Genomic DNA, 14,564 nt, shown 5'->3' on the forward strand with positions numbered 1-14,564 from the left:
CATTGTAAAATTTTAAAGTTAAATTACATTCTTTTAACGTGAAATTAGTGAAATTTTGTCTATATTCTTTATCGCTAATACATGATAATGCCGAACCTGTGTCTACTTCCATATTAATTAATTTATTTTGTACACAAATTTTAATGTTTACCGGCTTGTAGTTCCCAAGTGACATTAAGTACATGGGCTCCTCCTCCTCCTGTTGCTCGCCGTGCTGGCCCTCCCGGCCCTCGTCGTCCTCCTGCACGTAGTGCGCGCGCGCGCCGCCACCGCCGCCCGGCGCCGCCCGCCACCCGGCGCCGCGCCGCCCGCGCCCGCTGGCGCTCGCCGCTCCGCCACCGCGCATGCCACCACGCACCGGCCCCCCTCGAACCTTGTTTCCGTCCTGAGGTTTCTTTCCAAGTGGACATACCCTTCTCAGATGGCCTATTTTTCTGCACCGACTGCACTCAAAAGTACGATAGCGGCATTCGTTCCAGTAATGTCCTCCGACGCCACAGGCGAAGCACCCCGTCACTTTCATACGGTCCATCTCACTAAAAAGCCGATGTACGTCCTCTGTTTCATTCGAGCCGGCGATGCTGGAACGCCGTCCCCGCGCTGCTGACGTCGCTGTATAGCGGTCTCCCGCGCTGTTGTAGGTAGTTACCTCTGCCGTATCCACTACCGATGCATCCCGGGCCGCTGACTCGATAATATTGGCTAATTTATTTGCATTTGCCCAATCCAAATTTTCTTCTGCGAAAAGTCTCTGTCGTATAGTATCATTACGTAGCCCACACACGAACTGGTCCCTTAGGTTTTCGTCTAGTCTGTCCTTGAAGTCGCACGACCGTGACAATCGTTTCAACTCAGCCACGTATTGAGTGATTGTCTCACCGTTATGTTGAAATCGCTGCCTAAACACATATCTCGCAGCCAGTATAGATGTCTTTGGCTGCAAATGTTCCGACATAAGCTTCACTACGTCATCATATTTCATTTCGAACGGTTTTCTCGGACTACACAAATTCACCATCAATTCGTATGCCGATTCACCAATAATAGATATTAATGTCGGCAATCTATTTCCCGCCGCGATGCCATTCGCCACAAAATGCATTTCTAATCGTTCACAATATGAAGTCCAGTTTCCTGTGTCCATGTTAAATTCACCGAACTTAACCGCCATATTTTTTTTTTACCGTCCTCGTTCGCCACTGATAAATAAAAGACCCGTCGTGCGTTCTATACTGCGTTTATTATTCGACTAGCGAGAGCACTGGACAAACAGAAATGTGGATACCCACTTTAAACAATATATTGTGTCACATTACTTTTATGTGAATACCTTACAAAACTTAATATTCATAACACATTAAATATGAATCTAAAACTAACATTCCACTGCCCATAACACAGAAGACGTAACTAAACAATATTACTCTGCAAGTTCTATTCATAACATGATGTCAGATATTGAACACAATGTTATTTAATATTTTAGAATTGCAGTGTGGCACAAGTGATATAAAAGTCATACAATCCATCACAAGCACACAAACACACATTATAAGACAATCAATACCTCAGTCAATATTTTTTTAAATTAATAGAAATAATAAAACTAAAATAACACAAAGGTTAACAAAATATATTAAATATTATTTACATTGTAGAAAAAACATTATCACAGTATAAACCAAAGTCGTACTAAAAACAAATCAACTTATAAAACAATGACATCTAATTCCATTTTGTTTTTTATGGCTTCAATAATGGCAGGGACTTCAGCCATGGCCCCTACACCGGTGTCCCCACACATTAGAGTTTTGCTGATCGGTGGGATTTCAGTGTGGCCCCAACTCTTCAAGGCTGCTATCTGTTGAGCTGTTATAGGGTGCTCCCACATTCTGGTGTTCATTGCAGGACAGAACAATAGAGGCTTTTTCAAATCCCAAGCTCTTGTTGTACAAGTTAGAAGGTTGTCACAGATACCCTGAAATAAAAGTATAATGTTATCAATCAATCTTGCTTAGTATCTAACAACTTGGCAGGGTTGCATATTGCTTTACAACATTACATTCGTAAAAATCAAACAAATACTTATGTAGTTGGATGAAGGTTTCATAGATGAAAAGGATAAATCCAACAAAATTACATTTAATGCGACAAGCATTAAATTTTAATATAATCTGACCTACTAGACTCAGTAAAGGAAAGTTTATCAGGTAGTTATTATTTTTACCTGTGCCATTTTAGCAAGAGTATTGGCATCCAAAGGCGCGATGACCATGACATCGGCCCATTTTCCGAGCTCAATGTGCAATACTGGGTCTCCTCTATTCCTCCAAGCATCCCATTCCGATTTGTCGTCATACATCAACACTTTGGAAGGGATTTGAGTTGGATCGAAAAAGTGTTTCGCATGTTCTGTAACAATCACCCGGACCTGAAAGATGTTAATAGTATTAGTAAACGTTACATAAACAAACGCAAAAATAAACAGAAGCAATGTTATTGTTGAACTAACCTCAAACATAGGGTAGTGATCCGAAACTTGTTCCAGCGCAGCTTTCACAAGAAATGGCAATTTTAATGCTGCGACGCTTCCAGTAGCAGCCACTAATAGTTTGCATTTCTTTTTTTCCATGATAAATATTCACTTTCAATAGATAATTAGAAAAAACATCGGCATAAAAACAAACAAGTCATATGACATTGACAATCAATGACAATGACAGATGGATGACAGAAGACATTTACGTATTACGTTCTGAAATTAATTGTAATGGTAATCATTTGACGAGCTAGCTCGCAATCTAACTCGTGTAGTATTTTTTTCCCCATGCAGGAAATAGTGCTTCAAAGCCTTCAAATAGGCCGGGCTTGTTTCTAAGAAAGTTGCTGTGTTGTGTCTTGTTTCCTCAAGTTCTTGGAGTTGGAGGAGAGATTATGATTAACATTCGTCTAATATTCTACCATTCTCAGTGTGAAGTTAAAATCCAGAAGAACCACAGTTGAGACAGGAGAAGAAGAACCTCCGCTTTGAGTTTGGCGCGTTTTGATAACTTAAACCACTCTAACGATATGAAGTTAATATTTTACCCATAATAAAAGGTAAAAAATCGGATGTCAAATAGCAACACCTTACGAGAACTGTCAACAGTGTCAACGTCATTTCCACAAGCATTTAAAAATAAATAATCAGTCGAATATTTCATGTGCGTGGGGTAGGACGCTAATTTGTTTTGATGAAGCTTTTGTTTACGTTATTCAATTCGTATAATCATGTGAAACTTATAAATAGTTTGCTAGGTATGTGTTAAAGTGTAAATATAGTTATGTGTTAGTGAAAGTGTTGTTTGTTGGTGTATAAAACTATTTGTTTACGCACGATGGATGTGAATTCGAAATACTACGAGGGCTGCGGGCAGGAAGGGCCCATTCGTTGCATATTTCTGTGTGAATTCCACCCAACTGCCGGGCCTAAGATCACATGCCAAGTGCCGGAGAACTATATTTCGAAAGATATCTTCGATACGGTCAGCCACTACATAATTCCGAAGGTGCAACTGCAGAGATGCACTTTGACAGTGTAAGTAACCATGTTATCGTTGTGATACCTACCCACATTACTATTATTTTGCTTCTGTTTGTTAATTAAATTATTTTTTATAAGTGATTTAGAGGAAATAATAAAAAAATATTTATTTATTAGCCAATTTATTTTTATTGTAACAGGTATGAAAAACAAAGGCAGATATTTATCTGCCTTTATTTACTTTTTTAACTTTTGTTAATCATCATTAATATTTATTCATAAATCAGTTCGTTTGTTTTAATTAATTTATAAAACATTGAAGGAAAAAAGGAAATAAAAAAAACATAATGATTACATTAAATTATTAATTATTGTTTGATCATAAATTAACTAATTAATAACTAATAAATAAAAACTAATTTCTAGTTCAGTATCACATAGTTTTAAAATTTAAATTGTAATAAAACTTTTTGTTTTCTTCCAGAACTCTCCTGGGCTCCAAAATCCTGGGCTTCCCAGTCAGGATAGACAACAAAAAGTATGCGAGGAACGCATTCTACTTCAACCTATGCTTCGTCTGCGATGCATGGGCCCGCACCGTGCATCTAGAGCCCCTAGTCAAGAAACTCACTGAATACCTTGTAAGTTACATTCATCATCATCATTTCAGCCATAGGACGTCCACTGCTGAACATAGGCCTCCCCCAATGCTTTAGATAGATAGATAGATAGATAGATAAATGGTTTATTTGCAAAACACATTGACACACAAGAAGCAAAACGTAAGATTAATAAACACAGGAGTAGCAGGAAAGATATAGTACATTACAAAGAGAAAGATAGAAAATCCTGCGCGCTAAGGTATAAGTGTGCCGCAGCGATGCAAAAAAGCAGAGAGCTCAGTGTAGACACTGCTCTGAAATGAGCAGAACACTGATTTTCAGCTCTTGCTTGAAAAAAAAGAAGGAAAAGAAAGAAGGAAGACGCACGTGTATGGTAGAGAATAAGGTGGTGAAAATGTTGTAATATTGTAAACCTACATAAATATCAGAAATTAGGGAAATATAATAACTATAACTATTGTCCTTATATGGTTTATACATACATATACCATCTGTCTATGAAAAGGAGTATGAGACTTAATAGTGTAAAATGGAGAATTTAGTTACCTACTTTATATCCACAATAATTTTACATGGCTGAAAATGATGATGACGATGAATATAATATAATATTTTTACATAAATTAATAACAAATACAAAATAATGAGGCATTCAGTGTGAAGGTGTATGATAATGAATGATATACCCACATTTATGTTTATGATTAATAACAATAATAAAATAATGAAATCATATCCACTCAAGCCACCACAGGCTAACTCCGCCTCCCAGGCACAAGTGCTTTAGGCAACTTAATCCGCGTCATTTCTTTTTGTGCATCAAGTATAATTGTTTTAAATTTTGATTTAAAGGTGTTCTTACAATGAATGCGTCTAAGAGGGGGGGGCAAGTCATTCCAACACCTAGTTGCCTGGTGGCGGAAACTGCCCGCGAAAGCGACAGTTTTATGTTTATGTACAGCCAATGGGGCCCGCATGGATCTAGATGTTCCGTCACCGTATCTTTCATGGAAGTTACGAAATTGCAATTTAGCGAACAGATATTCAGGCTTTCCAAATTTGACTATGTCAAACATGAGAGATGCCAAATGCAGTCGCCTACGATTTTCCATGTTGAGCATAGAAGCATTGGCCAAGTATGGTGACACGTGTGTGCGTGGAGGTATATCAAAACAGAAACGACAGCATGCGTTCTGTATACGCTGGATGACTCGTTTGGATTTACCAAGCAAACGAGGTCCATAAACTAGGTCACCATAGTTAAGCCTTGATAGAATCAGTGACTCACAAAGTGTTATTCGGGACTTCTCACTTAGGAAATCGCGTATTTTGTACAGTATTCCCAGTCTATAGAAACAGCTCCTCGCAAGGCCTATCACATGGCTCTCGTAACGCATCTCACTGTCGAACAAAACGCCAAGGTTCCTTGCTTCGCTGACATGCTCGACTATTGTGCCCTTGACATAGATTTTGGGGCCACTACTTATGATTTTATTAATTTGAGTCTTAGTACCAAGAACCATGAATTTCGACTTGGCCGGATTGAGCCTAAGAGCGTTTCCATCGGACCAACTCGCTATGGCTTCCAAGTCATCATTCATGTGGCGTTCCGCCAAGGATATGTTATCGGGAGTGGTCCCTATGTACAGCTGCACATCGTCTGCATAGCAATGATAGTTGCAATGCTTAACAGTCTGAGCAAGATCGGAACTGTAAATAATAAAGAGAAGTGGCCCAAGTATGGAACCTTGCGGGACTCCACGGTCAACTGTTTTAGGAGTTGATAATAAATGAGATCCATCTGGTCTTCGTAGTTTTACAGATTGAACCCGGTCTTTGAGGTAACTTGCGAACCATTTGATGGCCTGCTGGTCCAAACCATAGTATGTTAACTTCGCCAACAGCAACGATGTATCAATGCAGTCAAAAGCACGGGAAAAATCGAGCAAAGTTAGGATGGTACCAAGTCCAGCGTCGAGGTCTGCCAGAATGTTATCCGTGACATCAAGTAAACTCGTAACTGTACCACGACCCCTGCGAAATCCTGACTGAAACGGGGGCAAAATGTCATTGCTCTCAACATATTTCATAAGTTGTGAGTGGATAGCTTTCTCCAGAATCTTCGACATAAAAGGTAAGATACTTATAGGTCTTAGGTCTTTAGCATCTTTGGGATAATCTACCTTAGGCAATGGGGTTATTATTGCTTCCTTCCATTGTGAGGGGACTTTACCTGTGCGAATCGAAGCATTTATAATGTGCGTAATTATTGGAAGGGTTCTAGGGAGGGTGAGTAAAAGCATGTCTCTAGATATTCCGTCACTTCCAGTCGCATTCGATTTAGTGCTTCTAATGTACTTAGAGACCTCAACCTCACTAACGGGCTCAAGACTGAAAGTAGGTGAAGGCAATTTAAATTTGTGTGTATTAAAATATTTTATTTGAGATGGAGGCACTGATGGTGAATCCAGTGTGCCCAGAAAGTGGTCGTTTATAACATTGGCATTGTCAAAAGTCTCAGGCAGACACTCGCTTTTACTGGGATTTAATAAAATTCTTTCCTTCATATTTTTCCAGAATATTTTGCTATTATCAACATTAGAGTTAATTAGGTGGTTATAATAAGCGCGCTTTTCGTTCCGAATGCTCACTGATACCAGGCTTTTAAGGTCTTTGTAATATCTCCCATGTACGTCAGTGCCTGTTTTTCGGTACACACCATAAGCATCATTGCGCAAGCTAATCATGAACTTTATCGTATCCGTTATCCAGGGCAATTGAGGTTTAGATTTTGTCCTCACAGTCCTAATAGGAGCATGTTTATCCAGTAAGCCTAACAATAGTGAGTTAAATCTATCAACCATATGGTCCACGTGTGACAGTTTATAAATATCTTCCCAATCTATCAGCAGTACATCAGTGTTTAATTGCAATAGGTCTATATTCCTCAAAGGCCGGTAAGTTAGAACACTAGAGCGCATTTTAGTTCTCTTCAGCTTTACGCTTAGATTGATCATTGCATGCCCAAGGTTTCCTGTAATATTTGAAACAGATATTTCACATGTTTTGCAGTTAGTGCAAACAAGATCGATCAGCGTACTACTGTTAACCGAAAAATGAGTCGGCTCATTGACCACCTGCCGCAAACCCATGCACTCCAGGAATTGTTGCATTTTGACCACATTGGGGTTAGCATCATCCAACATATTCACATTAAAATCACCCATTAGTGCTACGTAGTCGTTGGCTGAGAAATGAGTCACTGATTCCGTTATTGCGTCTATGAATAGCTCAATATTCATCCAGGGGGGTCTGTATGCTGTACCTATAGCCACACTGTACGAGTTTGCCTTCACCAACATCCACATCTGCTCAATATCGGCAGAGGGGTGCCTAACAAAACGCACACGTATGTCACTTTTAACATAAAAAGCAACTCCGCCCCCTCTCCCTCCGCGGACGTGGGAAGGGCGCGGGGCGTTACGCAGACGATAGCCTGGAACCACCGGCGCCCGCGCCTCCTCGCCGGCGGATAGCCAGGTCTCATTTATTGCTACTATATCAGCATCAAAACGGTTCATTGCAATAAGGAAATCATCGTGACCTGTGTTGAGTGAACCCGCATTATACAGAGCTAATTTAAGAAACTTAGATTTATTATTCATTTTGAACAAAATTAACTTTGATTATTCCAATAATAAAGTTCATGCCTGTGTGATATAAAATAATAATGGATAAAATTGTATACTTTCTGTTAAAAATGTGGTGATGATTATTGATTTTTTTGCAAATGCAATCTATAATAAGTACAGTAAAACAATAAAATAAATATGTATAAAATGTGTATTCAATAGTGTTAAGAAATACTTTATTAAAAAATCGATTAAATAGGTTATAATTTCTGAGCTTTAGTTTGTAAAGGATCGCCACAGCACACTTTGAAAACATAGCAAAAATCCAAAAATACAAGATACACACAACCATCCCGGGTAGTACAATAGAAAGAGCAAAATTTGTTAAAACAAGAATAAGTGTTTTCCACAGCAATTTTACACACCATTTCATAGCTACTATCTCAGAGTTAAAAATGAAGTAATTACCTTTGTGAATAACAATAAAAACAGTAAAATGACAAAATGAAATAATAATATGACAAATGTATACAATTGTGCTAGGATATGCCTTAATATTTATTCGATAACTACATATTATGTGATCTCTCAGCTCCTGTCTGTAAAACATTGCTGCAACACACCTCGAATACATAGCAAAAAGCCAGAAATACACACAACATGCAATAAACTCGGGCATCAGCACAATCACGCCCACCAAAAAAGTGTACATATATAAAAAAGGTACACAATTCAATAAAGGCAAAGCAACAATTTTCCATAGCAATTTCAAACAAAGTTTCACAGCCAGTGACACAGAGCCAATAGGCACCGCTTGGTATTTATGTAGTGCATTGTGGCGAATAGTAATTTCTAATCTAATTATTTGTAGAACCAACGGCAGCCTCACCAAAAACCCTGACCAGGTCCGACTCCGAGCGCACGCGCAAGCGAGGGCTATCTTTAGTGGGATATTGCCTGGCATATATTCGGCCATCCCTCGTCCATACATAGCGCCAGTTCAGTTGGTTAGCCAAATCACGCGTACGGCGAAAAAGCGCTCTATTCAGCTTAGTCAGTCTTTCGTTTACATAGAAACGACGCGAAGGTTCCGGTAGCCCCAAGCCCTCCGTTGTAGCGCCGCGCCTCACTCTCGCAGCTTGCAGAAGTTGGTCGCGTACGGCCCGGCGGGACAGTCGCACAACTATGTGGCGCGGCCGCCGGGGCGCGGCAGGTTCTGCCGCGGCCTCAAGTACTCTTCCTACTCGGTCGACACTTACGATGTCCTGCTGACCGAGACCAACACCGAGCTTACTCGCCAAAGTCATTATGACATGGGACAAGCTTTCGCCTTTGACTTCAGGTACGCAGGATATTTCTAAGTCGTTCAGCAGTAAATCCTGATCGCGGTCATTTAGCTCTGCCTTTATGTTTTCAATTGATGTCAAAACTGATTTATCAAGTTCCTTTTCTAAACCCTCGGTCCTGCCGCTCTCCAGTGTGTTCATCCGAACCTCCAGTTGGTCAATACGGTTCTCACATTCACTGACCCTGCCTGTCAATGCTGTCACCTTTTCATTCAGCTGCTCGATTTGAGCACGGTTGGTCCGAATTTCAGTCAGCATCTCCTCCCTAAAGGCCCTCAACTCCAGCAAGATAGCTTGTCGGTCTGTTAAATCAAGGGTCTGATTATGGGCCGTATCATTTAGGTTTTCCGCTGTCGAAATGTTTAGCTCAATAGGGCTCCCTGTAGCCGCTCCCCGGTGATAAGTAATTCCTCCGTGGAAGCCTCGCACGGGAGTGTTCGTGTTGTCAATCTTAGGCAGGTTGCTCATGCATTCGACGCATCGCCATGCTCCTTTGCGCTCCTCTGTATACATTTTATCAAAATGCATTTCGGGAACATTGGCGCAAGTCAAATCATAACTTTGATTACATCCCCGACATAACAAGTGTTTTTCATTTTTTAAATCACTTCGACAGCCCGCACAGATGATGTTTTTAGTAGACATGATTATTTTTGTATAAAAACACAAGGAGCAAGCCAAAAACAAAAAATAAAAATACAAAAAATAATCGATTGACTAGTCTTGAAGTATGAACCCAGACCGATACACGGCGCGCTACGCCACCGACACTTTACGGTAACGGACGAAATTGTGTATCTTAATAATGACGTAAATTCACTAGCGGACGGTGAACCGGTTTGACTAGTCACGTAGGCAATGACCGACGAATTTGCACTTAACGAGAATCACTGTCGCCCGTCGCCGTTTAAAATCACTGTTTGTTTTTGTTTCACTACTTCGCAACCATGGCACTTCTATATCGTTTGTATTTATAGGTCGAGGAGACTGGTGCAGGGGAACACTCTTGTAAATTATTACTGTGATATTTCAAGTTTAACCATTTTTAAATACAACATAATACAGAGGAACATAAATACGCGTCTACCGCGGTAACCGCCGCCCGCGCGTCTCCATGTTGCCCGGACTTAACTATGTTCCATGTAAGATACATTATGATTAGGCAGGCGCGAATCCACCGTTGTGGGCACTGTGGGCATGCCCACAACCCTAATGGGCTTGTTTTAATTATGATCTATTAATAAGATCGATAGGCATTTAAGTATGTCCGGGCATGTAGTGATCCAACTCTCACTTTGCTAATTTTTGGTGGCTGTGCCCACAACCTTTTTTTAGGGCTGGATCCGCGCCTGTGATTAGGTTTAGTCTATAATCCAGTAGCTTAGAATTACTTATATCACAATAGGCACACTGCTGGTTGCTGTTATTAGAAATTATCAAATTAGAATTCTTGTTGGGATATTATTTCAATAAGAATCAAAATCTGATAGGAAAAATTCTTATAACTCTCTTATAAGATATCTTAGGAACACATTCCTACAAGAGTGAATACCAATCGCGCGCGAAATCTCACAAAATTAACGTACGATATCGAGGTAGCAAGCGAATTTAATCTGTCATCATCCTACATTGTCTAGCTAGACTCCATTTCCCAAACTTTATTATGCCCTCACTCAGCTTATATCCTACTTCCTACTAATATTATAAATGCGAAAGTTTGGATGTCTGGATGTTTGTTACTCTTTCACGCAAAAACTACTAAACGGATTTTGATGAAATTTTACAGTATTATATTGTTTATAACCCAAATTTACATATAGGCTATAATTTATGACGATCTGTGACAAACTAAATTTCACGCGGGTGAAGCCGCGGGCAAAAGCTAGTTTATTTATGATTTAAACTTCGTATGGCCATTATTACAAGTTTGTTATGCAAAAAATAACACCCTTGACGATGGTCCTTAGTGTGACAGAAAGCAACGTCTCTAGATTATGAACGAGCAGTAGCGGCGTAAGGGGGGGGCGGTGGGGGCGGTCCGCCCCGGGTGCCAAGCATCAGGGGGTGACACAAGTCGCGCAGATTAGTACTCACTGGCACATCTGCATGGCAAATCTGCGGTCTATGTCATGATACGGGGGGGGGGGGGGTACGATTGTGTTTCAATCTTCGAATCGGTAGGTAACTCCAAAATCCTGGGGGGGTACCAGGGGCCTTAGGACTTATGACGGGGGGACGGGGGGGTGACCGCCCCGGGTGCCAACCCATGCTACGCCGCCACTGTGAACGAGTATGATTGATTGTAAATAATGAGGCAATGCCGCGACCCGGTAAGTATTTTATTTTCGTGTTCCGGATCCCAAGGATCCAGTCAGCGTCAAATAAGTAGTTCGTGACACCTAAAGTGGCCTAAAAATTGACAACAAAACTTTATTCCAATTCCAAAGACGTGTTGCGAACTTTTTGGCTACTTTGGGTGTCGCGAACTATTTCACGCTAACTGTACCTACCTACCATATAAGAAACTCCCTAAGTCCCATTATCGACTAGTTTGTTTATTTATTAGGAAATTAGTTTGCAAACTTTATCTCTCGTTAAGTCTAGGTTGTTTACAACTTAATGCGTTCCACCGCTTTTGCATAAACACGTACCTATTTGAAACAATTAAATAAATACTTAGGTAACTAAGTACGATTTAATAGGATTCGTAAACTATCGGAAAAATCCACGAAAAGTTGGTGAACTATAACAGGAAACTGAAAGATAGAAAGAGTAAACAACAGTGCAGGTAGGTATTTAAATATAAAATAAAGTTAGGTACCTATATAATTCTACTAGAGGAGAAAATCTCATATTATTATAACCAACGTAAACAAGTTTATAGCAATATTATCAGCATTGGTGTTACATTTCCATACATCGAGAAACAAACAATATTAATTTAATTTTACATAACATTTAATGTTCATTGATAAAAGGCTATTCAACCCGGTAAACGCAGATTTGTATGGAAAATAAAGAAAAAATATTTTATAATGTTTTGTACGAAGTTTAAATATTGATAAGACCTGTCCTTGAGGAAATTGTGAAAGACGACGTTTGTACGCCAATGAAAAATACTGATAATACCTACTTTCAAATATTTACCTTGCTTGCATCAAGATAGGTATAGGTTTTTACTTTACTTTATCTATTCTTTATTCTAGTAAACAGAACCGAATACCTATAAAAACACTTGATACTGTGGCAACAGAATTGCAATTATGCACTAAAGAAGATACTTCATCAAGAATACAACCTCCTCCTTTTTACGAAGTCGGTTAAAAAGACAAAAGAAGAACTAAGATTTTAATTTTCATATCGTTTCGAATGCGATAAAGTTACTTTAAATAGGTAGGTGCGGTTTTAAAGTCTATGGTTATAGCGAAACGTTTGCCAAATTAAATTAATAATCATTTATAATAGCCTATTTAGTTTGTCTAGCCAGGCCATAACTTGCTTAGGCCTTGTTTACGCTCCGATTTCATTAATCAAATTGTTGTTTCTTGCTAATAGTTTGTTTTTAATTTAGTTCAATTAATTCCGAAAACCGGAGTAAAATTTACGGCTGTTGATTGAAAGTTAAACGTTCGTTTCTATTTTAGTTCGTTTATCTTAATTATTTACAATTAGATTGATTTGAAGGCCCTGATTTAGAACTAGCGTTTGCCCACGGCTTCGCCGCGTGAAATTTAGCTTGTCACAGATGATAAATTATAGCCTATATGTTTTTCTAATGTAGGTATAATTGGTATAAACTATAATACTGTGAAGCTTAATCATAATCAGTTCAGTAGTTTTTGCGTGAAAGAGTTATAAACATAAATCCACATTCCACACAAACTTTCGCAGTTATAATATTAGTAGGATTGGTACTCAAAATTAATATATATTTTTTTGCAATTTTATTATCAATATAAAAGTATAGATAAAACAAAAATAATGTGTTAGCCCGAAAACCCCAGGGAGTCGTAAATCGACTGTAATTGATATGAACCGCCCACGATAGCATTTCCAAGGAGGCCTCACGCAGGCAAGGCAGTAAAACCAAGCCAATACCATTCTGAGCATATACTTATGCTCAATATGGTATAATTTCGCGATAACAAAACACCGGCTTCTAAACGTATGAGAAAATGCTGGGAAAGGAGGCAGCTTATTTTTCGTAGGTTTACACACGTTACTATTCCCACCTCTCGTTCCCACCGCTGCAACTTCTGTGTAGCCAGGATCTACAGCTTGACCGCCAAAAAACCAGACCAGTGAAGGGCTAAGCCGTTAGAAAGCCGATTAGAACTAATTAATTTGCATCGAGTGCTCACAAAAAAACGCTAAAAAAAATCTCATTTATTTTTGCATGTAGGTAGGCCTTTAAAAAGCACTTTTACACGTCCCAGTATTAACCCTACCACTGCTTCGGGACAATAAATGGGCCAGTGCTGAAAAGAAGCAGCGCAAGATACGGTCACTATTCACACTAAGGTATAGATATACAATTTTTTTAGGTCCAGATTCATAAGTCTGAAAAACTTAACATTCGAAGCGGCTACTGCAGCTGCGCTAAGGTCCTTCTTACCTTCGAACCTATTTCCAATAATTCCTCCATGTCCATCCATTGTCCAAGATTCCCTTTGCTTCACCTAACTTTCACCTGAATCATCATCATCAACAGCCCTTTACAGTCCACTGCTGGACTATGAGCCCCCTCTACGAAGGCGGGTTGGAGATCGCAGTTTAAAAGATTCATATTTTTCAGAGAGCACCCGTTCTCTGTCTGATGTGTGTGTAGTCCCTAAGTCGCCTCTTACGACACCCGCGGGAAGAGTAGGGGTTGGTGACAAATGTATTCTACTCTGTCGTCACCACACGGCTTTATTCACCTAAATAAAAAGTGATAGAAACCTTTGTTCCAGTTATCAATGGAGTTAGAAAGCGAGTGGCTGTCCAAGCAGTCCACTTCAGGAGAAGCGAAGGCCCTCTGCGGGCTCATGAGGCAGGTGCTACAGGACATCAACAGCAGGCGCATGTGCACACTTACAGGTGAGCTGTTAGTTATTATGTGCATTTCCACGGGAGAGCTGATAACAGCTATTATTTTATTTTATTTTTTTCGGAAAACATACAGTGAAAAATATTGTTTAAAGACATTTATTCTCATAAAGACAAATTATGCCACTTACATGAGAACACAGTAAAACAAAACAAAGATAAATAATCGTTGTCGTACATAAAATAAATAACAATTAAAAGTAAAAATATACCCTTCACTCACTTATAGAGACATACACCAAAAGAAACTATACTACACAATGTACATGTTTTCGCATACCTATGTGTAACGATAATTAAACAACAAAAGAGTTAAGATCTATACCTTATAAGTTGGAAGAGCGCTAGTCGC

The 14,564-nt window shown here is 39.4% G+C and overlaps 2 protein-coding genes across 2 annotated transcripts in view; one reads left to right on the forward strand and one right to left on the reverse strand.

The window, feature by feature from the left end:
• Positions 1-1,612: 1,612 nt before the first annotated feature.
• On the reverse strand, positions 1,613-2,702 carry LOC135075618 (phosphopantothenoylcysteine decarboxylase). The gene is made up of 3 exons (XM_063970030.1): positions 2,513-2,702; positions 2,228-2,431; positions 1,613-1,978 (listed from the first exon to the last, which is right to left on the reverse strand). The coding sequence occupies exons 1-3, from the start codon at positions 2,630-2,632 to the stop codon at positions 1,709-1,711; spliced, it is 594 nt and encodes a 197-aa protein (XP_063826100.1). The 5' UTR covers positions 2,633-2,702; the 3' UTR covers positions 1,613-1,708.
• A 500-nt stretch (positions 2,703-3,202) lies between these two features.
• Positions 3,203-14,564, forward strand: part of LOC135075346 (GATOR1 complex protein NPRL2) — a 90,394-nt gene continuing 79,032 nt past the window's right edge. The window contains exons 1-3 of the mRNA XM_063969781.1: positions 3,203-3,577; positions 4,008-4,164; positions 14,077-14,203. Coding sequence (XP_063825851.1) covers positions 3,378-3,577; positions 4,008-4,164; positions 14,077-14,203 — 484 coding nt within the window. The 5' untranslated portion in view covers positions 3,203-3,377. The remainder of the gene's footprint in view (positions 3,578-4,007; positions 4,165-14,076; positions 14,204-14,564) is intronic.

Source organism: Ostrinia nubilalis, chromosome 10 (genome assembly GCF_963855985.1).
Source record: "Ostrinia nubilalis chromosome 10, ilOstNubi1.1, whole genome shotgun sequence".
NCBI lineage: Eukaryota > Metazoa > Arthropoda > Insecta > Lepidoptera > Crambidae > Ostrinia > Ostrinia nubilalis.